Source organism: Paroedura picta, chromosome 4, assembly GCF_049243985.1.
Source record: "Paroedura picta isolate Pp20150507F chromosome 4, Ppicta_v3.0, whole genome shotgun sequence".
NCBI classification, from domain to species: Eukaryota; Metazoa; Chordata; class Lepidosauria; order Squamata; family Gekkonidae; genus Paroedura; species Paroedura picta.
The window spans coordinates 103704092-103730066 of NC_135372.1; the positions used below are offsets into that span (position 1 = coordinate 103704092).

Sequence of the window (25975 nt, forward strand, 5' to 3'; positions counted from 1 at the left end):
TTCTCTGCATCTTTCGTTAGAGTTTGTCCATCCGCACCCAACAGCGGGCCTATTGCCTCCTTTACTTTACGTTTGCTCCTCACGTAACTGAAAAATCTTTTCTTGTTACAGTGGGCTTCCCAATCTTAGCTCACTCTCAGCTTTGGCCTTTCTAATGATTGATCTACAGTGCCTAGTAACATGTAGGTACTCTTCTTTAGAGCTCTGTCCTTCCCTCCATTTCCTGAACATTTTCCTTTTCTTTCTTAGTTCCTCTTGAAGTTCTCTGTTCATCCAAATAGGCTTCTTAGAGCTCCTGCAGTGTTTTCGTATTTCTGGAATAGTCATTGATTGAGCATGCAATAGCTCTTGTTTGAGTAGCGCCCACCCTTCACATGCTCCCTTCCCTTCCAGCATTCTCGTCCATGGTATGACACTCATCATGTCTCTGAGTTTATTAAAGTTTGCCCTACGAAAATCCAACATCCGTGTCTGGCTACAAGCTTCCTTGGCTCCCCATCTCAAAAGGAATTCTATGAGGACATGGTCACTTCCCCCTAGGGTCCCCACCTCCTTCACCTCATCCACCAACTCTTGCCTGTTGGTCAGTATTAAGTCCAGTATGGCTGAACCTCTTGTGGGTTCATCTACCATTTGATAAATGAAATTGTCAGCCAGGCAGGTCAGAAACTTGCATGACTGAGGACGCTTCGCAGAGTTTGTTTCCCAGCACACATCTGGGAAATTGAAGTCACCCATGATGACAAGGTCCTGCCGTTTGGATATTTTCTCAAGCTGCTCACAAAGTGCAGCATCCACATCCTCTCGTTGGTCAGGCGGTCGGTAGCAGACACCAACCACCACACTGTTTGTTTTCCCCTCGCTTATTTTCACCCAGATGCTTTCCACTGTAGATATGCTCTCCTTCACTAGAATTTCCTGACAGGTAAGCCCTTTCTTCACATACAGTGCCACTCCTCCACCTCTTCGATCTATTCTGTTGTTTCTGAACAGTTCATATCCATCCACCATTACATTCCAGTCTTCTTCATCATTTTTCTGATACATTACTTGTCAATGACAGGATTTTTTTGCAAGAGATGTCATTCACTTTGAAAAGGAAAAAAAAAACTACAACTGTTTCCATGTTTGCTGCTAGATGGCACTGTTTAACCTTCTTCAACCTCTTGAGTGTGCAGTGCTTGGCATGTTGCAAAAATAAATTGGAGATTAAATATTTCATAGTGGATTGCCTGTTACTGATTTCATACTGGTGCAACACAGCAAGTAAATACTCCTCACTGGTTTAGTGAGTGTGAGCAACAGTAAGTCCCACCTATTCCAGGCTGCCCCTCTGGAAACAGATATAGAAATTTTTATCCAGTAAACTTTATTTATATATAACAACAGTACAAAGTGAGTCCTTGGATTGCAAAATAGGAGTGTTTCATATTTACAATAGGTACACAATAATATATTAGAATAATAACAAAAAACTTTTTCCCTTGGAACATTTTTAAATACTTCAGCTTTCTTACAGTTTTCCCCACAACACTTATAAAAACAACAGAAACCAGACAACCATCTTTAAAAAAAATATATAATACAGAGCTCCAGTGTGTCAAGTATAAAGGAGGAGGAAGATGAGAAAAAGCATAAGGTACTGTGAAGTGGGTAAACATAGACCATTCAGCTCCACAAACTTGCTGGCTTGCTGTGCAATTCCAGGTATGGGACAAATGCACCTTCTTTCTCTCACCTCCTCAAAATCTTCCTCATAGTACTCAAATGGATCTTTATTAGAAATCCCACCACGCTTGGGTCCTATTATTATTTTTCAACATTAGTGCACTTTCAGAATGAAAATCAGAGTAAAGATCATGCTAGCACGGCACTGGGGAGAAATCCACCGATCATCTTTTCACCCAATCCATTGGAACCAGGCTTGATGCTCACTAGATTGCATTCTAAGGGCCCTCCTCCCACTCTTATTTGGGAATCAGCCCCCTTAACGTCAGGCACAGTTATAAACCTATGGACGTGACCTACAACCTGTCTAGAAAGTGTTTGGAAATTTTCCAAACAGACACACCATTTCAGAAATGTCTCGGGAAAGTTTTGTTCCTTGGTACGTTCTGAAATCTTACTTCAATATCACTGGGACATGATCAAAGCAGAATGCTGACTGCCAATATCAAGTAGTGTTATGTTTCACAAATGGTAGCCAAACTTGACAAAAAAAATCAACTGTTATCAAATTTCCCCTTTAACTATTTAGAATGCCTTATTATGTTCCCCTCTCCCATACCATCAAGGTACAAATGTCTCCAATTTGTGGCCAAAATCAGAATTTTTAAAAATCCTGCAAGAAAAGCTAATTCAAAAATGTTGCTATTCTTTCTGGAGCACTGTCCTGTAAACAAAACAAAATTGAAAAGAAAGTGTCCACACTTCTTCAACCTTATATTGTTTTTTCCAGTTTGAGCTCATCATGATGTTTGTTCTGTGAAGGGAAAAAGATCATACAGAGAAGAAGGCAAGATACAAACAATATAAAGCAAAGGGAGATTCCATTCGAAAACCAAAGACAAACACAGACACCTAAGCACTAACCACATTCAAAGCAAACAGTGTCTCATTCCAGTTAAGTGACCGGACTGATTTCACAGAACACGCTGGGAAACCACTGACAGCCTCTGATGGCCATGTGAGGTTGCTATGAACTTTTCCCAGTTGCTGAAAGGGCTGAACTCGGGCACATTTGTGCCTTGCCTACACTTGAGACAGGAAACTAATGCACATCAGAGCCTTGAACTTCTGAGGACAAAGCTTTCCATGTGTTGGAAAGAGACCTGGGTTCAGTGAGAACAAATGGATCACAATTTCTTTTTGTGCTTCTCATGTAACACGCAAAAGAGATTTTTGCAAGAAGCAGCTCACTCTTCTCCTCATGGAGTAATTTCCACAGTTCCACATCACATGGGAAGCACAGAAAGAGGAAGATACTTGGGCATCCCTTCATCCTGTTCCTTTGTACCGTATGAAGCAGCTAATCAAAAGAAGCAGATATAGTATACATTCATAGTTTGGAGGGAAGAAGAAAATGTAGTCAAGAACTATGTTCCGAAACACAACCTAATCCTTCAGAAGTACATTTTCACTTACTGGAAATTTAACAGATTTCCCCCTCCCCCTTTTGAGATGTCCTTTCATTACAAGAGCTGCTTTTTTGTACCCCACTTTTTACTACCCAAAGGAGTCTCAAAGCATTTTACAATCATCTACCCTTCCTCTCCCCACAACAGGCATCCTGTGAGGGAGGTGAGACCTCTGAGAGAACTATGACTGGCCCCAGGTCAACCAGCTGGTTGCACGTGGAAGAGTAGGGAATCGAAACTGACAGTCTTAACCCCACTCAAGCTGGCTCTCAAATAAAATGATTTTTTGTGTTTGTAAGCAGTAAACAATCTTCTGAAATTGATTGAATTTAGATTGTAGTCCATTGCTCTGCAGACCCATTGGGATGGGTTTATATTTTGAACCCCAATTGATCCATAGTCTTGATGTGCCAATCTGTTTTGTTGCTTAGAGGTTTGGAAATTCCATTTAGTACATTTTTTTTTAAAGGAAAGAGGTCATTTGAGTTTTGCTCATTTACTTCCTACTACCTTGCTGATCTGGTGGGATCTAGGACAGATAGGTAATAGCTGAAAAGACACAGGATGGGAGTGCTGAGTAGTCATCACTGGAGACACATTCACTATTTAGATCAGACTGCTCACCTAGCTCTAACTAGCGAGTAAATATATACAGCATGACAGATCTCTGTGTTACTCGTGTGTGGTTTATGATACAAATGTAATACTGAAATGACAGACTCTAGCTCTACTGGAGTTTTAATGGTGCTTTCATGTTGGCTGTTTATCCCCCCTTCAACCACTCCGGTGTCCTTTTCCTACAGGTTGAATCTCAGCCTCTTTTCCTTGTACTGCAGACTTATTCATATCAGACAAACCATTTTTTGTTTCAATTTGTCTGGTGAACAGAATCTCTTGACAAGAGAATGCAGATAATACTGGAGCTCGAAAGGAGGACAATCTCTCGTTCCTATCTCAAAAATGAAATAGGCATTTTCTCCAACTGGAACCTCTGCAGATGGAACCTCTGTGGAACCTCCAACTGCAACCTCTGTGTTGCATCAGATTGTCATCGTTCACAGAAACATATGTATGTGTTATTTGGCCAGAGTTCTTTTCTAGTTCTGATTCCCTTCATCCAACCTGAATTTAGATCTAGATTAGTCTTGTTTCAACCAACCCATGACTCCTCAGTGTTGAATTTTTGTTTTTTATACAACAAAACAAAGGGAAAAATCAGGGAGATGTCACAATAAGCAGTAATATTCATGGAATAAAATACAAAGAGTTCAACTAAATTATATGTAATGTTGTTATGGACAATCATTTTGGTAGATTTCCTGTGGCTATGAGTGCCACAATATGTAAACCTGCAAAATGATGAGTTAGGACAACAAATGCCAGCCATTATGGTTTCTGTTGAAGTTAAATTGTATTGGAGCCATCCAAAATAAAGGTTGCTTAGCCAGTCATTGCATAAGTGACTGAAAGGCGCTATTCATGGACAAAGTGAAGGTAACTTACTTTTCTGCAGGGCATAGGAGTCCCTGGAGCTCTTATAACTGGGTGAGGACTCTTAAAGAAGAAGCCTTGTCAATATGGCAGGCTTTCTCAACCAGAGTTTCATGAAACCCTGGGGTTTCTTGATAGCTCTGGAAGGGTTCCCTGATTATATTTTAAATATACTTTTAAAAACTGTTAAACATTTATTGGGTAATAGGCCCATAAATGGTCATGTTGACCTGCCCTCTGACCCAAAATGGACAATGGAGGGTCTGGAGGGGGTAGAAAGGGGAGAGACCCTGGGTGAGCATGTACACAGCTATGCTTCACAACCATCATGCCACTTCTGGGGTTTCTTGAAGCCTGAAGAATGTTTTAGGGATTTCTCAATGGTAAAAAGGTTGAGGAAGGCTGCAACAGCATAACCTTCTAATCTAATTGGAATGCACTGAGGTGTACAAAAACTTTGTCTGATCAAAATCTTGGCCACTTATTGGCACTGGTATCACTTTGGGGCAGGTCATCCAGAGGATGTAATATAAACTTAATTCATTTGAGCCAAAACATATGAAGTGAAGAACACTCAATAGGTAACCAATAGCCATTGATGAAAAGAAATCGGACTACTCTTGCAGAACCCATAACAACACTATCACCACATGGAATAGGAAATTAACTACTTCATATTATGAAGATAATATATGAATTCTATATATTATATTGGATTTTCTGACTGGAAAGCAAAAGGCATTCAATGACAATAGGGACAACATGATATCTGGTTGACCCACAGCACCATGTTCCCCTGGGTAAGACTAAGATCTCTACCATTCTGAATCAATCATGCAGCCTTTAAATCTCTAACTAGGATATTTCCCATAACAACTTGGAAGCACTGTAATTTTTGACACTTCTTTACCGTGACAGTTGTTAATTTAGCAACAGGTTGTTCTCAATGTAGATGTATCTGATTTGCTATTTATACTTTGTACTGCCTTCTAAGAGTACAGAAGGAGCTGGATAGTCTGAGTGGCTGCAGAATTTTGGTAGTGAGAGGGGGAAAGTATAGCAGGTGCAGGCAAGTGTGCTAACAAGATGGATTTCTTTTAAAATAAAGGCCTTCAAAGGAAAGAAGCATTTGATTAGCACATCACTACCCTGTGCAGTGGGCTCTTTGATGGCCCTGGATAGCACTCATCAGTAGAAGATTAAATGGAATTATTCAAACAGCAGTGCCAGGCACAGAAATTCCAGAAATGACGTCTCTGGCTTTGATGTAAAAAAAACACCTGAAACAGAACAGGCTGGGATTCAGACATCAGGGAATGGAGCCACGGACATATATGGGGAAGAAAGTCACCTAAGGCAATCACTATGGCTTCTAAATGCTTGAGCTTGGCTGCTGTCCAAAGAAAACAGCACTGGAAACATATCTCACAACACTTGAGTAATCCATGAGCCAGACCAGGCAGTTACAGTCGAACTGTTTGGTAGCCTTTTGGTGTCATAAATATCTAATTCACAGAGCAGAAATTGCTGTTTCATCTTAAGACAAGCCCTGGCCATTGTGGAAAAAGCTAGATGAAAGGCTGCCATGTAACCTTAAAAAGGATGAGTGTAAGCTATCAGTTTGCTGGTTTAAAAGCATGACTTTTGAGGATGGCCAGGCACAAGGGGCAATTCCAGCACAGCATGCCTGAATCCTGGCAAGCCATGCAAAAACTACACTGATCAATCTGCTCTGTGCTATGAGGTCAAACTGGCAGGCAAGATGTCAGCAGCTGGGGTGCTGACTCCCTCCTTCTTCCTACTAGCTGGGTTACTAGTGAATCACCTCTTCCCTCACTTCTAACAGTACAAGAAACTTCAGATGTGCCCGGATGCAGCCTTAATTCAGAAGACTAATGCCACAGCGGAACAGCCCATCTATCATGTCAGTAGAACCTGATAAAAATGAAACGGCACTTACAAGTTCCTTAAATGGACTAAATTTGAAGCGCCCATAACTAAGCAAACTGGCAATTCTTCTGACAAAAACTGGCAGTTGGATTTGCCTGCCAAACTAGATAAGTTCAGTAACAAAGGTTTCTCCCTGTAATTAAACCCACTACACTCCCGAGGGGTATGAAGGGACAAGAGAGAAAACCCTCCTGGATGCAGACTGCCCTTGTTCTTCACTTGGCTCCTGGTTCCTGCTCCTGCTAAGTTAGTGCAAATCAGAGCTTTCTGGCTGCAAAGCTTTTGCTGCTGAGAATGTCAAAGGCTTTGGCTTATTGCACAAGGTCAGTCATTAGTATTTCTTTCAGGCTATTAATAGGGCCCAGGGAAACTTATGAAAGTGAATGATCAGGGGGGAAAGTGGGCTTGGCACAGCTTTTAATGAATTATAATTAAAGCAGTGACTTTCTCCTTTCCTTTATCCTTTTGCTGGCAGCATTAAAAACCAAAAATCAGGGATTCTCATGGAACAGGCAATTCAATGCACAACCAACCCAACCAGCCTGCTGGAAGCACCCTCCCTTCTTTTAGCAGAACCGGGACAGTGTATGTGGAAGGAAGGAATGAGGACCTGGGACATTATGTGGTTCATGTACACCTGCACAAACCAATGTTGGCGGGAAGCATTTGCTCTGCTAGAGAAATGGCCAGCCTTTCCAGTATTTTGGCTGACTAAGCATACCGTATAGTCATCTGTGATAACCATCACTTCCTGACCACCTCTTAATTGTGAATCCTGCTTTGGAAAATTGATGATGTGGCAAGGCAGCACAAATACAGATCTCCTAGAACTGTGGGGCAGTGGAGTGGGATCATACCTCTTAACTGTGAAACTTCCTTCTGTGAAATAGGAACAAAATACTGCTAAGTGACCACTCCCTGTCTCCCTCCCTATTATTTGTGGAAGCCTTTGGACATGGCTGCTCTGGAAATCTTTACCAAGATTTCCAGTGAGTTTACTAAGATGCAGTTTATAGCTAAAATGTTACAAACTTTAGGTAATTATGACATGCTCAGGATCATCATGCAGCAAGTTCAGCGGTACAACCAGCCCATTCTTTAATCTCAGCTGGCAGAGCCATACTGCCTCTCTTACTGACTGACTCCAGGTATCCAACACCCATTTTTTTGAAAACTTGCTTTTTGTTAGGTCTAATCATCTTGCTCCTTAATCATCCCTCTTAACTGCAGCCTGCACAAATATCAATATTTACTACAGAGAGAAATATGTACAGCATTCCATCTGCTACTTGGCACTCTTGGAAGGGACAAGAAAGCTTTGGTCTTTTTGTGACAGGAACGACGACACAGAGACATCAGGCTTCCATTGACTACTAAGAAATGGGCTGGTGGGGTCAGCTAAGAAACCTAAGCCAAGACAAAACACATGGACAAAGACAACAGCCATAAACTAGCACATGGAGTGTGCTACTTCCTTTTGACAAGAGAGAAGGTTCCACTGCACCTTGCCCTCCCAGTGGACAAAGAAGTCTCGTGCTTGGCCTTTGCATGACCACACTTAAGGTGTGAGAAAAATGCAAATACCCTTTGTCCTGATCACATAAGTATCAGGGAATCCAAAGAGGGAAAGCAATAAATATGTCACCTCACTAGGTCTACTCTGTTCAAGTATTGCTTGCTGTAAACATTTTTACTGCAAGGAATCACATAACAACTGGGATAACAGAAAAGCTAACCAACCCAACACCCGAAAGCAACTAAAAAAGCCAATTGGTTTTTTTTTAAACACAAATTGCACCTGCAGAAGCCCACAATGTGCCAGTTTCAGTTTAAAACACTCACAACTTCCTCAGTGTCAAAAGGACAGAACATTCCTTAAGGACACGGTTGTCACACACACAGAAAGAGGGAGGAATCTTTGCAGCAAGATGGAGTTTTTGTCAAAGTAGAAGAGGAATGAAGGACTTTCAAAAATCATAGTGCCCCTCCAACAGTAAACAGGATTGTTAAAAAAATACCATACTCTATAAATACATAGCCAAAGAAGGACTTCAGAATAGATGAGTTGGTTGACTGGATGGCTTTTCCACTCTGCTATGTGTCTGCTATGTGCCTCTTGAAGGCACAAATGAATGGACTTCTTCCCCCAACCACACAGTTTCCTTTATTTAAAAAGGTTTGGTGCAAAGTTGTGCTTGTGGGGTTTTCTGTAAGTTCCCAGGAAAAGGAATAATTGCATTTTTTTCAAACATTCCCATTGGGTTGAGCGTCCATCCCAAGCCATCCACCTGAGCCACAAAGAACTCATGAGAGAAGAGGGGCAGTGTGTGCAGCAGTATCTTTTTTGACAGAGATTTGACGTGGCCACTGTGGTTTTGTCTCATTTCATATTTCTTCTTTCTTTCCTTTTTCTTTAAAAAAGAAAAAAAACTCCCTTTAAATAGTGTTTTTGTTTTCTCCTAATATACATCAAACATCTTTCATGCAAAGCAGCAGTCACAAAGGGATCTAGTCTTCCCATGGATCTTTCTAGGCGTATGACTTGAGGAGCTGAACTTCTTGGTGGATCCAACGATTTTGGAAATGCAGTGCTGATGTTGGTTCTCTGCTGTTCTTTCAACTGGAATCTGATGAGTGATTTTGAGCTAAGTATTTGGGCCAACTTCTGCTTCTTTTTGGCAATTGTTACAGTGTGTCAGGCACAATGCCAGTGGCCTCCTTGCCTGTTCTAATTTTTAATCCCCAGAGGTCTTTGTGGTAACCACTTCCTGCTCCTTAATCCAGGAGTTCCAGCTCCTTTCTTCAGCTCTCCATAGACATGGCACCAATAAGCTGTTCTACTTTGTATGCTAGGCGCTGCCGGCGCGCCTGTTCATCTTGTTCCAGAGCCCCGATGATCTGGAACCAAGCAGACAGAATTAACAAAAGGAAGATTAAATGGATGGCAGAAATAACAAAATGATCTTTCATAATGGTTTTTAGCATTCTCTGCATCTTCAAGGTCAAGTAATATATATATATATTGTATCCTCACAAATGTAAGCATGTAAAGCTATTTAGGTTGAATCAGGTGACTGATCCAGTTTACTGCAGTACTGTCTTCTCTGATTTGCAGCGGCTATCCAGGATCCCAGGAAAAGGTCTTCCCCGTCTTTGCTACCCTGAGATCCTTTTAAATTTTTCAACATTCTGCCTATAAAGCATATACTCTGACCATGGAGTAATCTTCTGTAAGTGTACTTTAGTCTGACACTGTCTACCTGCCTGTATATCACACACAGTCCTGGATCTACATGCTTTAGGATGCTTTGGGCCAATCCTGCGTTGAGCAGGAGTTTGGACTAGATGGCCTGTATGGCCCCTTCCAACTCTATGATTCTGTGATTCTATGTAAAAACTGACAGAGAGAAAAATATGTTGATTCCATTCCATGGACTGCACATGAACGATACTCTGACATTGGAGTCTAGCTTTGTAAACATTTGTGGAAGAACTACTAAGTATTTTCCAGAGACCAAGAAGGCAAATAATGCCCAAACTTCTTAATAAATAGAATTAAATGATGAGATAGTAAAGGCTAATAGAGAGGTGCCGGTATAAATCTAGTCTTTTAGCCGTATTTCCCCTGGAATAATGTACGGGATGAAAAGAAGGCAAAATGTAGAGGGATACTGCATTCAGCAATCCGGAGTCATTTCTGTGTTATCATATTGGTGCACATTACTGGCAAGGCATACAGTCATATGCTACATTTCCTGTTTCATTTAGCAAGAAAGTAATGAGGTTCTCATCTCTAATCGGCAAATGGCTGCTGCACAGTACCATGTATATATACATGCAATTAAATGACAAAAACCTTGCCTTTAATGGTTGTAATTGCAAAATAGGTTTTTCTTGCATTGCAAATTAAAGGGCTGAACAGATGGTGGAAACTTGGTTTCAAGTGATGCATCCATCAGAAGAGCCCATGCTGCCAGCAACACTTTGTAAAATAGATCATGCCTAGGTTCTGCCATGGTTTTTGTTTCTAGGGAGAAAATGGAAGGGGAGGGGATGGTCCTTTAGGTCTAAAGAGTTTCGGAAAGCATTTAGACACCAGTACAGCTTTTCCGGGCAAACAGAATTATGCCTTTTCTGATTTGGTGATTTGGTGATTTTTTTGATAACTTCTGATAATGGTAACGACAGCAAAAATAAATCAGGGAAAACGTATCTCACAAAGGTAATCAGATTATTCTGCTTATCTTAGAGCCCTCAGGAGAGGAGTAATCAGGTTATTCAGAGAAAAAGGTTTTTGAACTTCACATGTTTTTGTTTAAAAGATCTTGTACAACTTAGCTTCTAAATATATGATGCTGGGCTTTAGAAGTAAAATGATAGTGAAATTGGATTAGACTTTGCAAACAAATCAGGGAATCCCCTCCTTTAAACTGCCCACCAGATCACATGTCATTTCATGGGACTTCTGATGAGCAGTCTGACAAAGAGTGTCTTTCTTTTTCTTTTTGCCCCTGCTACCTGAAGAAAATACAGAGGGGGAAACAGCAATTGCCACTGGAATCAACTGGGGACTTTTGCAATGTATTGAATTTGGCAGCTATGTCCTCATATAACACTTATTTTATTTATATTTATTTTTCATTTGGTTTCCAGTAGGAATTCTGGCACTTACAGAAGATTCTCTTGATTTCTCCCCAAATCTTGAACAGGCTGGATCTCTGAGACGGTGACTGAAAGCCCCCTTCCCCCCTCTGTCTGTGTGTGTGTATGTATGTGATAGATGACTTTTGATAATGGCTTTTTATATATATATTTGCGAAATTTCTTAAACTTTGATGGGGCTGGAGCTTGCTGTTCAATACTGAAACATTAACTGTGTGTCCATGAATATATTGGCTCCCTTTGGTTCATCTAAAATTGTTCTTTAGATCTGGACATGAACTTCCTCAAAAGTATATATTTGGTCATTTTTAACTGGCTAATTCTCACGGTCCTGTTAAATTATTACTTAATGACATGGTGCTTTTATGCTCTTGAACACTTATATCAACATGAATTTATTATTTAGAAGCAGCTTTTTAAAAAGTATTTTAACTCAAATCGGAAGTTCATAATAACTGTTTCTGTGAGAAAAAAAAAACACCTCACTTTCAGTTTTGAGTCTCACAAGACCATGCCTTTTATTACAATCTATTTATTAAGAAGCACAGCTTACTTCACATGTCAATATTTCTTAGATGGATGTCAAGGGAATCTCAGTTATGAGAGAAAACAAAAGTTCTTGTTTCAATAAAAAGCTGAGTCAGACCATCATAATGATACAAATGATTGTGCACTGTATGCCAAGGGGCAGGGGCTTGGCTCAGATGCAGAGCACTTCTTGGCAACCAGAAGACCCCAGATTCTAACCCCAGCATTGCCCATTACATGAACGCAGCACATCCATGAAGCTGTCTTGTACCGAATCAGACCATTGGTTCATCAAGGTCAGTATTGTTTACAGTCTTGCAGCAGCTCTCCAGGGTCTCAAACTGTCGTTTTTCATATCAGCTACCACCTGATCCTTTTGACTGGAGACCAAGCCTGGGATTTTCTGCAAGCAGAAGGCCCAGGTTTGATCCCAGAGCCCCAGCCCCTTCCCTAAGTTCAAAAAATGCAGAAATAGCTGATGGAGAAGAACTCTATCTGAAACCCTGTCATTCTGCTGCCAGTCAAGACCAATTATCTTACTTAGTATAAAGCAGCTTCTTGTGTTAATGTGTAAATGGCTTAATTTCTTGCACCTTCCTTTGAAGCACAATAAACTCTCAATATAGCTGGAATTCATTTGTAAGATAAATGACTCCTTTAGGACTTCTTCCCATTTTAAGGAGGAAAAGATCTCTTACCTCTTCACTGTATTTGCTGACATAGGAGTAGATTTCATTGAGTGCACTCAGCATGTTGAAATCAACAGCATGCAGACGTGACTGCTCTGCGAGGTAGGCATTCATGTCCTGGTCACTGATGGCTGGGAGTTTTGCAATATCTGCATAATATCTGCAAAATTTAGTGGGAAGGAAAGTGAGAATGGTTTAGCTTGGTAAGAGACATGAACAAGACATGAACCTACTTTTTCTGCCCTGCACAACTTATGCCCCAACAAATTACCTCCTGTTACCTCCCTGAAAGTGCAAAAAATCTGGTGATGTGAAATGGAGTAGTAGTGGTGGGGGTGTTAAGCACTTGGCAGGTTATTCATCTGTCTGGATTGGTCCATAGGAATTTATTCCTGCCTTAGAGCTACTCCAAAATCATAATCAGTGGGTAGGTTAGATCAGGGGTAGTCAACCTGTGGCCCTCCAGATGTCCATGGACTACAATTCCCATGAGCCCCTGCCAGCGTTTGCTGGCAGGGCCTCATGGGAATTGTTGTCCATGAACATCTGGAGGACTACAGGTTGACTACCCCTGGGTTAGATCAATAAAAGAACTTGCTGGATCTTGTAGGTTACATGGCAATTTTAAAAACAAACAAGCAACCCTCCAAAAAAACACCCCCTACACATTGTGTTTTTGCCACTAACACATACATTATCATTCATTTTCTCATTGATATTTTAAGTTTTCAGGGAAGGACCAAGGTCAGGGCCAGAATTGAAGGTGTATTTTTTAAAAAAATCACTCATACAGTACTAGATATGACTGAAAGGACAGGAAGAAGAAATTATATGAGAAAGTGAAACCAGAAAACCAAAGGGGAAGAATGTTGGGTTACTTAGAGAATTGAAAACATTCTGCTATTGCTCTTTACCTGGCCCTTCTTCACTTGGTTTACACATTTACAGTGAAGCAGGTATAGGCACAACAACTGAAAACCATGAGTGGATTTAGAGTAGCAAATCATGATACAGCAGGTGCTGCCCAATTCCCACACTGACCTCTCTACCCAGCTCTTATAGCTGGGAATGTCCTTGGCGTACAGCAGCTTGTTGGAGGGGGAGTCTTTGCCAAGGCGGTGTTCTGAGGTGGAGCATGAATCCATAAAGGTTTGAGCCACGACTGAGAGACAGGCATCCGTGATACTTCCTTTGTGGATGTCAAAGACAAACTGTGGGTTTTTAATTACATTCACCCAGAAGCGGAGAGGAAGACTGTAGGAAGAGAGAAGCAAAAAGTACAGAAACATATGTTACAATTCCCAAAGGGAAGGGGAGCATGCTGTAGAAGAAAGTGAACCAGATTATATTTGGTACCAGGCTCCAGCTAAAATCAAGTACAATACTGAGTTAGGTTTCTGGAAAATCTCCTGATAGTTTTTCCATTATTCACACACTTTGGAGTTGTACCTATCTGTGTTTTAGTCAGTTGCCACTATTAGCAATTTTCTGGCAGCTTAATTTTCCCCCTCGTTTACTTATGTGCATTAATTTTACTTTATTTAAATTACTATTTCCCACTTCCCCACCTGATGGCAATACAGGAAATAATTTATGATAGGGCAAAAGAGAAAAAGCATATGTTGAAAGGCTGAATTCTGTCTCACCTGTGCAAACTATTAGGGGAACATGCAAATCACACACATCTTTTCCTTCTGCAGCTGTGAAGTCTGGGACAAGAAGAAGAACTTACTTTTTCCTATGCCACATGTAGTATGCTTTATGATCATGCTGTTTAGAAGGCTATGTATTTAAATAAGAAATGATAAGGATCTGCCTTTTCTTTTGTTGACTGTGTTGACTGTCTACCAATCAATACATGGATAAAGGCCACAGTTCACTGTCCAGACACATGCATTGTGTACAGAATTTCCTAGGTTCAACCCCTGGCTTTTCCAATGAGGTGAACTTATGTAGGAAGGCTGGAAAAGACCCATGCTTAGGAGAGTATTAGCTAGGTGGACCAGTGATCTGGTTACATGTATGGTAAGTTGGAATGTTCACAGCTGAAAAGGAAAACTATGCTGATGACTGAAGATAGAGACTGGACAGCTCCTGTCTCTCAGGATTCTTCCCTACTGGGTAGCTCTCTATGCTGAAGACCCCCTGTGGTCAGGCAGCCATGGGAAAAATTTCCCACTGATCAATGCCACTTGGTAGCATTAAGAAGTGTCAATGTATTCTGGATTCCAAGTCATTTCTCTAAAGCTTTTGCTAAATTGTTTTTAGCTCTGTACAGCCTTAGCAGGGAATCTGCTTTGGCAGACACAATGATTAGAGGCTTTTTAAACCACAAGGGATTGAAAAAGAATTTATATATGTATATATGTGTCTGTGTCTCCGTGTGTGTGCATAAAGATCTCATTTTCCTACTGTTGATATCGTCTAAGGGCTGGTGTTTGGCACATGTATCAGTTTTCATTCTGTTTTTAGTAGTAAGTTTCTAACCCAGGGAACTTTTAATCCTAAAATAACAGCGAAGAAAAAGATTTAACAGTGGCAACTGTCTTTAAGATATGGAATACATCTGCAGGTGGGTATGAGCACTGGTTCCTCTCAACCACATGACTGAAGTCCTTTGAAACATGTTGGAAGTGACTGACTGGGCACTGGTATGTGTAGCAGCTTGCACTCCCACTGTTACAACAAAGGCTGAACAGTGAAGGCACCCATTCAATTTCAGTCATGCGAATGCACAGCCTGATAATTCTTAGTAATGTTTTTGAGATTTTGAGATTCTGGCTCTTTTTTCCAAGTCCTAGATGCTGAAATAAGAAATCCATGGGCCTTGGAAAACTGGGAGTTTTGGCCTGACTATACATGTATCAACAAAGGCTCATGAAATCAATGAATATTTGGTTCAGTCTTAGGTGCAATGAGTGGGATGGACTGTGGCTCAGAAATAGATGATATGCTTGGCATGCAGAAAGTCCCAGGTTCAATCTCTGGCATATCCAATTAAGAAGATCATGTAGTAGGGTGATGTGAATACATCTGCCTGAGGCCCTAGGCAACCATTGCCAGTCTCTCTTGATGGATCAGTGGTCTGAATCAGTATAAGGCAGATTCACGTGTGATAGTTCTATGTCATCCTTACATTGCTTTCCTTTTCTTTCTCACACAAACTTCTTCAAAGTCTGTAGTTTCAGGCAATCCCCAGTATGTGTGCTGAGCAGTGACGCACCAGATTATTTTGTTCAGCAACCAGGGCTGGTTCTCCATGGTATCAGCCAAAGCAAACCCAAAAGGACTGCCAAGAACAATCCTCTTCTCCCTCCCCTTCCATTTGTGGAAACAAGATGATGCTTCATTCCCGCCTCCCATCCTCCAGCACTCAGAGCAAAATAGTTGTTTATTCCAAGCAATACCCTATACACTCATGAAATAATTAATTAGACCGGATTAATGAATAGGAATGCATGGATTCAAACACTATTTACATATAGGGCCCCTCTGTGGTCAAATTCTGTCATAGCAACCCAACACAAATCTTGTAATTTTTCTTGACGCACTTTATTTGTAAAAGTAAAGTGGAATTGAGCCCTTGGCTGCACAGAATAATGAGAATGTCCATTCAGCGTACAGCATCCCAGAAAGCCTCAAATTTAAAGGAAGTAGATACATACTGATAGCTTCAAATACTGATACTAAATCCTTATTCAACTACTGCCCAGTTTCCAATATTGTCTAACTCCATGTTAAGCTGGACAGGTCGCTTAGTGCATAAGGTGAACTAAACCGACCATCAGACAACAAGTTATGCCCTCAATTACAACCACAGCTCAACAAAGGAAATTTTAACTTGCTGCCCCAGGAGAGATTTCTGTACCCTTGTAGCACTGATCTAGGGTTGCCAGCTCTGGGTTAGGAAATACCTGGAGATTTGGGGAGGTGGAGCTTGGGGAAGGAAGACTTTGAGGAGGGGAAAGGCCTAAGTGGGCATCATGCCATATAATCTTCCCTTCAAAGCAGGCAGGGGAGCAGATCTCTGTCAGCTGGAGATTCCTTGTAAAATCAGGAGATCTCCAGACCCCACCTGGAGATTGGTAATCCAACACTGCTTCATTCTGATGATGTAGCAGCTGATCAGGCAGCTATTTGTGGGACTGCTTCAGAACAAATTTGACCATGCTTGCATTCGAACCTTAAATAAGCCATTTTAAAAAAACAAGTTTTAAATTCTGCAGAAAGCTCTGTTGACATGTTGTATTATACGGGTCATATCTTGCTGGAAACAGATGGTACTAAACTGTAAATATTAGAGGTTAACAAAGCACCGATCACATGCTACTGATAAGAAAGAGCTGCCGAGACGGAGTGGGATTTGGATACAATGAGGCTGCTACTTTCTTCAGCAGTGAGTTAACTGGGGAATCATTATTAGGAGAGCAGACAGTGTCTTCTGTCACCCCGCTGCTCCCTGGCAACAGTTTTTGATTGAACACTGAAAACCAAAAAAGGAATGTATAAGAATGCCTTCTCTTGGATTACAGGCCACAATCTGAGTCTCTGGATTTACCTTTCCCCAACCAAGAATTACCCCTTTTCCAGAATAATCTGAATAACCCACATCAATGCAATTTTAGACTTATTACGAACTTTTCAGCTGTATCCAGCAGATCACATTTTGTACCTTACTATTTCTAACCACCAGAGACACTTTGTAGTTTCTTTGGCACTTCAGATTTAAGGTGAGGGGAGTCAAAACAGTTTAAAATGGGCTGGGTCAGAGGCAGAGCTGCAGTGTTAAAATTACATGAGGTTGCCTGAATTTGCACACTGATAAATCACATGAGGTGTGCATCAAAATATGTTAGCTATACTGAAACAACAACAATATTGCAATCCAATATAGAGAACCAGAAACTTTGTCCTCAACTTTCCTTCAGAAAGCAAACTGGAAGCATTTTAGTTATGCTAGTTCTATAACAAACGTAAGACCTGTGTCTGGACTCCATTCACCATATTCTGTCCACCAGCCCCTGAATATTTAATGTGTCTCAATTCTTTGCTCTAGTATGGGCTCCATTACCCAGAAACCTCGCCCACTCTTACCAGTTGCTCTTCCAGGTGTGCCTCACGTCTGTGTCATGGATGCCATGCTTATCAGCTTGTTCATCGAGGAAATCAAACATATATTTGATGGCCAGCGGGAGAGCGCTGCCTCGGTGCACAGTGCTGAACAAGGTCTCAAACAAGTCATCTACAAACTTTTGCAGCGTACCCTTTATGAAAAGAGAACCCACAATGTGAGGGTTGGCTTAAAAGAAAGGCACAAAACAGTATCATTATAGGTGATGCCTAGCCAAAGTCTAGGTACAAGTATTTATCCATTACTTTGTACCAAAAATACTTTTTAAAGCAAAATTCTATATTTCTTTATACGTATTTCAGAAAATGCCACAGATTATTATCACAATTATTTATTTCATTTTGACTCCACTCAAAGTTGCTTAAAACACTCTCTACTTTTCTGGTTTGTCTTTGGAGGTTGGTTAGGCTAAGACCAAGGTTACCCCATGAGCTTCTACAGCAGAGTCAGGATTTGAACCAGGAGCACCCAGATCCTAGTCTGAAATTCTAACCACCTCCCTGTGCTAGCTCTCTTGTTTCCCCTACTGTTTTGCAGTTGTATTTGGAAACTGATCCAAAAGCAGCATTTTTATTCTTTCAGTCAATGTTGGTTTCTTTGCTTTTTGAAATTCCCCATGAGGAGTTGTGAAAGCTGCAAGTCTGTTTCGGCCACAGAGAAATATAGAGTTGAAAGGTACCTCCAGGGTCATCTAGTCCAACCCCATGCAAAATTTAGGAACTCACAACTACCTGAACACCCACAGTGACCTCAATTTCATGCCCAAGTGATCCCCCCAACAAAAATCTTCAGAATTCAGCCTGGCCTGGAGGGAATTCACCTACTTTCCCACAGTGTCAATTAGTAATTCCCTGGGTATGCATGGAAGGGCTACAAGAGACAAACGCACATCTTTTCCTGTCCACCCTCTCACATTCTGCCTATATTCATAAAATCTTACATAGTGTGTTAGTGTGCATGTGCTTGCACCTGAATCTATATAAACACACACACACACACACACGTGCATATTCTGTACATTTTGTTCTAGTTTAAGTAGGTTTGTTGTTGGCTTAGAACTGGTAACATTTATCAGAACTGTTTACAATCTGGGATTAATTCTCTCATGGAATTGTATTAACATTGTTTCATTGTCCATTTAATTCTTTCTTTCAATATGGCATGCAGAAGCAACACGGCAGACTACTGAATAGTAATAATTTTAATCATGACCCATTGTGATCCCTCTGTTCAAAAGTTGGCAAGCAAATAAAAAATCTAAAAAACTGGTTCTGAGCCAGATACCCTGAATTTAATAAAATTTATAAGGAAGAGTCTCTCAGTTGAATGTGGAGACACAATTAGCTATAGGGGACACGAGATATTCCCCTGTGCACCAAAAATCCAAAGGCAGAAATGGGGCAATTGTCCTTTTTAAAAGAAAAATCATGGAAAGACTTAGCTTGCAAAAGGCCAACACTCTTCTCCATACTGCTTTCATGTTATCAGTGCATATGCCATTTCCAAAGGAGTTTATACTCTCTGATATTACCTTTGTAGCTAGCAGCCTCGTTAGGTAGATCTCTGACACCATCTTGCTGCCCCGATCACCCTCCTTCTGGTCACCATGATCATGGTTCTTGACTAAATGCCAAACTTTTACCCCACTTTCTAGGTCTGGGGTAATCATGGGTGCCCTGGAGCGGAGACTGTCTGGACTGCCTGTGTACCGAAATGTGGAATCTGGGTAGGAGGAGAAAGAAGCTGGTAATGCACAAAAGGAAAACAGCCTTGATTATATCTCTGTCTTGCTTTGTGTCCACAATTAACACAATATTAATTGGCTTTTGTAAACAGTAGTAAATAAGCAATACACTAGCAAGTCATGGGATTGTATCGTCATCTCTGTTTCATGGAGATCTGAGATTTCCTCCAATAGAAGGAATTTCTTCTAAGTGTATGGAGCCTCTCCAGTCAGAGCCTCACTTGCTAGCAGGAAAATCCTTCTGCTAGAGGCAAGTCAGCTGCCCATAGAACCGAGTCACTGGATAAAATTTCTGATCTGTCTTAAACAGTTTCTAGTCCACCTAATGTTTTCTTAGCTTTATGTCATGAGGGAGTAGTGGCACTATGTGCAACTACATTTGGCCTCCATGATTCGGTGACTCTATCATCATTGGTCCAGTCTTGTGGCCATGCATTCAGAACTAATATCATAATATCCTACAATTTGGCTAGTATAGCAACCATACCTATAACATACAGAGCAAGGTTAGGAGATTTACCTATGTACCTATGCTGTGCGAGGAGAAAACCCCAATGGTATAGTGTTTTGGAGTAATGCCAAACTAGTTTAAAAACTGCCCATCTTCCCCCCTCTCTTCTCTTTGCTATCAAGCAAATGCTTGTTTTGCTTTGACCAGCCCAGACTGGTTTCTTAATTTGCCATTTTTCACTTCTGGGTGTCAGCAGGATTAAGGGGATCCCCATAAATTAGCAGGAGAATGAGTGAATCATTACAAATTTGCCAAAGCTTCACTCTTGATTAATGCTCAGACAAATATGAATATTCCTGAGGATGTAATTAAGGGGTGAGAGCACTGAATCATTCTATATTTAAACTCAGTGCTGCACCAATACATAATGCAAATGTAGAGAGTAAACATGCGGCTTCATTTGCATGCCATCTGCACAATCAGAGATATCAATATCAATGTTAGCAACAACTGTAGAGGCATGTTATGTGCAACTGCTCTTCTGGCAACTGTTTCTGACTCTGAGAAGTTCAATACTGTTGTTGCCTGATAGATCTTTACTGAAACTGGAAAATCTTGCTTGGAATAGTTTTCAAGGGAAAGGACATCTAGGCTACATCCACACACCATTGGATATCATGCTGTTATTGTGCAAAAGCAAACTTGTGTGTCTGGTTGTTGTGTCTACATAGGAAAATCCAGGTATGAATTACTATAGCACAATGGAAGCATGATATCCAACAATGTGGGGAAGCACCCTGGCCTTCTGCAAAAATTTGTTGCTTTAGGGATATGCTGCTACAAAGGTCTGCCCTTGTAATGGTGGTCCCTTTACAGAGAACTTTTCTTTTAGTAAATTGTCAAAGGCTTTAATTTAATTTAAGCACAGAAAACCCACAACAACCAATTTTCTTTTAGTACTTCTTTTGATGGGTATTAGAGGGGAGAAGTTGCATGTGATTTTGGATCTCCTTCTCAAAAATTAGCTTGCAGAAGTAAAGAGCTGAACTTTGCCTATAACTTCAGCAGAATACTGTTATTTCATTGTGATAATGGTTGCACAAGGGCAATGCAACCATTGCTAGAAATGTAAGACAAATTAAAACATGCCCTGATTTATTTCTTACCATATCTGCTAATTGAGGTCCGTGATATGCTGGCAGATGCAGGAATGTTGTAGGAAGAGGTTTGCTTGGGAACAAGAGCAACTACAGAGCGATCAGACACCTGGGTGAAAGAAAAGGACAAAAAGGGATAAGGAGGCAAATCAAACTTGCAAGGAGGTTCTGTACTACAAGATACAGAGTTCAGCTAGTCGAGATCACTGGCAGTTATGAATCTTTCAATTCAGACATGGCAGAAACATATGGAATGACATGTGGTGCTGAAAGACCAAGGGAAATAAATGGTATATTTCCCTGTTGGCCTGTTCAGCCCTTGAGGAAAACGACTGGCAAATGAAGAGGCATATTGAAGGCATTCGTGGCCATTTTGATTTAGGATTACATTTGATCCAATAAAAATGGAGATTCCCAAGAATTGTGGCAAACCAATTAAAGCAATAACGCACAGGGAATAAAACAGCTATAATAATGTTATGGACCATAAAACATTACTATTAAACCATTTTTTATTTTAACCATTTTTATGAACTTTAAAAGTTTGATTTACAGCTGAGCAAGTCATAAAATCATCTTTCGGGATTTTAAATTGTGAGTCCCACAACCAGACCAAAAAGAAGGGGGGATTAAAACTGGGGAAGTCAAACTATAAATGAACATTAACACTAACGAGATTTTGTTATAGCAGGTTTTAGTGGTAGCATTTAATTTTACCCACCCTATAAATCAGAGAGTCACGAAGTTTTAAAACTTATCTTCATTAACAGGCCCTTACATCTCTGAGATTTGTACTAATAGCCTTCTAGTGTTGAACAGTTGTGAGAATTGAAATGGCAGATTCTTTAGGCTGAAAATGCTTTCTGACTTTATTCTGTCTTTGACTTGAGCTTGAGAATGTTCTTTGCTTTTATACGAGCCCTCACTAAATTGTCTTATTGCTAGTGTTTAAAGTGTTTGCTGGTTGTTCATTTTGAAGGTGTTGAAAACTTTGTTCTAATCCAGTAAAGTTTTTAAGGTATATGTATAGGATGAATGGGATGAGGTCATTCTGTTGAAGAATATATGTAACCTGACTAGTATGTTTGGAAGCCAACAATTCCCTTATGTAGCCACCAGGGATAACTATTATATAAGCCTGGAACATTGCAGGGGTGCTCACCAAAGACTGAAATGGTTTACTTAAAATTTCCAGAAACTTAATGTATCCTCATTTCATTTACATCTATAATATTTCAGTTATGGTCTTGCAGCTTTTTTTTGTTCACTCCTCTCATTGTGAGCAGATCAGTTCTGCATATCTTAGCTTTTTTCCTAACATGTCTTTGCATCAAAAATAAATCCACAGTCATCCATTAACATTCTGAGTGCCAGGAGGGCTCTATTCTCTTTTCACTGTTAGTTTCTTCTCATATGAACAATTACTTATGAAAGCTAGCCGTTTCCTTAATGATCCACATGGCCTTGGTTCTCTTCACCTTTTCTGTTGGCCAAGGCTTGTCTAAACATTGTGCTGGGTTGAGTGTATAGATCCCACCCCGGCATCCCCAGGCAGCATCCTCATATTTTAATTACAGACCTACTCTGGGAGGTGTTAATCTAAAAAGCACAGCACAATGTCACATGCTGGGTTCACTGCCAGAAAGGTGCACTTTTCTGAAAGAAACCTTCTAATCTCACAAGCTGTTTGTCCAAGCCCAAACTCAGAGTCTTTGTTTTTTCTTTGGAGAAGTTAAAATAGTAAATGTGGTGATTTAAGAAGGCTTGTCATGAAAAAAAATTGAGAATCTCTGCCCGAACACGTTCCTTATACACCTTTCTTATCTTTTCACTTTGTACTCCTCTCTGTGTAATGGAAATAATCTATTTTATCTTTTTTTTTTAAAGGGGGGATGTTCTGATAAAATGACAAAGAGTACTGTGGCAACTCTGAGATGATCTTGAGTAGTTTCTTATATGTGAAATCTTAAGCCACAATAAATCAGTTGGATTCTAGGAAGCCATAGCTCTTTTTATTACTCTGTCATGCAGAAAGGCTTTCCATTCCTTTATCCTGCTTGCCTTCATAGCATGTCATTGTTTTTACTTTGTCGTCAACATTCCCAGGCCTTAGCCCTCAGCCTCAATCACAGGGATGGGAGAATCTACAAGGTGATAAAAGCTTAGTATATCAATGGTAAGAGAGCAGTATGCCGCAGAAAGCTCTTACTGCACATTCAAGGCGAATGGAAAATAATTATGAAAGCACAGATGCCTGTGAAGCCCTTCATTATGTTATTATTTTATAAAGTTATTTATTATTATTAACAATAGGGCCCAGCATGGCATGCAAGAAGAATGGGATATTTATATTTGCCAAACACAACACTTTGTTCTTCTGCTGTTCCCTACTTCTACCTCCTTTTAGCTAGTTTATAAGTCTTTAGAAGAAACTATCAGCAATCATATTATTTTCTTAGGATGTTATTAGCTGCTACTTTGGCTTAATTCCAGTGGTTGGAATAAAAAGGGCAATTCACACACAAAAGCAATCATTCCTAGGTTTCTGAAACTCTAGGTAGTTTCTTCAGAGCTGTAGTTAACCAAAAGAAAGAGATTTCCCCCACTCCACAGTTCTCGGCGTTAGACAAACTTCAGAGTTAGCCATCAATATCACATTTTTAAATGCCAAGAAATCTCACAAACACCTTCTATGTTTCAGAGACTTAAGCAGCATCTGATGTGATAGATATACTTTCCTCTGTCCCACCCATAATCTTCCAAACCCTAATAGAGATATAGGAGAAATGTATGGATGTCTTCATTTTGATCACAATTCAAGTACCGTATTTGCCGGTGTATAAGACGACTGGCGAGCCTCTTGTGGCGCAGAGTGGTAAGGCAGCCGCCTGAAAGCTTTGCTCATGAGGTTGGGAGTTCGATCCCAGCAGCCGGCTCAAGGTTGACTCAGCCTTCCATCCTTCCGAGGTCGGTAAAATGAGTACCCAGCTTGCTGCTGGGGGGTAAACGGTCATGACTGGGGAAGGCACTGGCAAACCACCCCGTATTGAGTCTGCCATGAAAACGCTAGAGGGCGTCACCCCAAGAGTCAGACATGACTCGGTGCTTGCACAGGGGATACCTTTACCTTTACCTTAAGATGACTGGGCGTATAAGGTGACCTCCCAACATTTCCACTCAAAATATAGAGTTTGTTATATACCCAGCCCGCCCCTGCATCTCCCTGTGACCAGCACTAATGCGCAAGTGCGCATGTGCGAGCTCTGTGTAGACAAGGGGCGGGCCGGGCTGGAGCGCCACTGCTTCCTGCCGAGCAGAACGGGCCGGTCACGCCAAAAAGGCTGGCACCCCTGTCTCGCTGCTGATGACCCACCTCAGCCATGCTGGATACTGCACGATACTGGATGGTATGTAGAATGAGGTGGGCGGGCATAGGGAGGCCACTATGGGCAGCTATGTCTATCCCAACTGAAGGGCACCCGGCGTATAGGATGACCCCCCACTTGGTAGCATGTTTTTCAGGGGGAAAAAGTAGTCTTATACGCCAGCAAATACAGTAAGTCCAAATAGTGACTGTTTAATGGGACTTCAGCAGAATGCAGGGTGGCCTATGTGATCATACAGCATGTCCAGTTTCTTACTTGAACCACATAATACTATAATGCACACAAAGGCAGTACTAAGAGATGGGCTACATAAAGATAGATTCTAGTGGGTAGCCAAGTTGGTCTGAAGTAGCACAACAAAATTTTAGTCCAATAGTTCCTTTAAGACCAACAAAGATTTATTCAAGGTGTGAATAAATGAAAGCTTACACCTTGAATAAATCTTAGATGGGCTCCATGTGAGTTTATATTACATGAAAGATCCATGAGAGCATCTCCTAACATTTCCTTTAACATTAAAAAGCAGCTTCAGGGAGGAATGATGGCAGGGATAGACTAGAAAGCAAAAATGGTCATAAACACTGAATCAGACTACTGTTTCATCAACGTCAGCATTGTTTACTCTGACTGGTAGCAGCTCTACAGGGTCCCAGATGGAAGTCTTTCACATCACCTACTATCTACCTTATCCTTTTAATGCAAGTTGACAAGGATTGAACCTGAGACCTTTTGAATGCCAAGCAAATGTTCTACCATTGAGCCATAACCTTTCCCTGTTCATCAGTGGGAAAGTATGAGGAAAGGAGGAAAAACAGATTTCCACCCTGCATGAGGATCACTGACTCATGGTGGCAATTTGAACCCATTTTGCATGGGGCTGGGCTTATTGTCTCCAACCAGCCTTGCATTGGGGAAAAACCAGCACATTGTGGTGATGACTCCTGTCCAATTGCTTGAGACAAAATCACCAGCTTATGGTAACCATGTGCAAAGTGAGGGCACCTGATTGTGGCAATGACAGTTCTGCCTACTTCTCACACAGTTGTCTTGTACAAGGTAAGTGTCTCCCCACTTAAGGCCAGGAGGTGGCCTTGCAGATCACTGGCACATTAGGAGTTTTCTCAGAGGCTTTAATGGCTAAATCACTCCTGATGATTAGCCATTGTAAATAATCAGTCTTTCCTATGTATTACCTGAAAGGCGTGGATTTCTACTGGGGAAATAGCTTGGGAAGAAAAATAAATTAACCTTTCCTCCTAGGGAAGTCAGTCCCCAGGTGGGACTTGGGGATTACCTGGAATTATAGCTCATCTCCAGGTGACAGAGATCAGTTTCCCTGGAGAAAATGGCTGCTTTGGAGGGTGGGCTAAATAGCATTATACTCCATTGAGGTTCCTCCCTGCCCCAAATTCCACGCACTCCTGGCTCCACTTCCAAAATCTCCAGGTATTTCCCAACTCAGAGTTATCCCTCCATCCCCAACCAAGGCTGTAGCCTCAATCCAAACCGTACTCTGCAGCTGCAGTTACCTGGAGACATAGTCTGACTGTTCTATTTGTGCACATTGTGTCTACAGTTTCTTTCTTTTGGTTAACTGCTGTCCTGAAGAAACTATAGATCTCCCATGTAATATGGCACTCTATGCGTTC

The 25975-nt window shown here is 41.0% G+C and overlaps 1 protein-coding gene across 4 annotated transcripts in view; it reads right to left on the reverse strand.

Annotated features, from left to right (window-relative positions):
- Window positions 1-1352: 1352 nt before the first annotated feature.
- The window catches only part of PLXNA2 (plexin A2), a 479995-nt gene continuing 455372 nt past the window's right edge, over window positions 1353-25975 (reverse strand). For 3 of the 4 annotated variants that reach the window (XM_077334859.1, XM_077334857.1, XM_077334858.1), the window contains 6 exons: window positions 20950-21049; window positions 19120-19331; window positions 17552-17721; window positions 13499-13711; window positions 12467-12617; window positions 1353-9476 (listed from right to left, as the gene is read on the reverse strand). In XM_077334859.1, the coding sequence (XP_077190974.1) occupies window positions 9381-9476; window positions 12467-12617; window positions 13499-13711; window positions 17552-17721; window positions 19120-19331; window positions 20950-21049 (942 nt within the window). In that variant the 3' untranslated portion in view covers window positions 1353-9380. The remainder of the gene's footprint in view (window positions 9477-12466; window positions 12618-13498; window positions 13712-17551; window positions 17722-19119; window positions 19332-20949; window positions 21050-25975) is intronic. The other variant, XM_077334860.1, reaches the window with a different exon arrangement.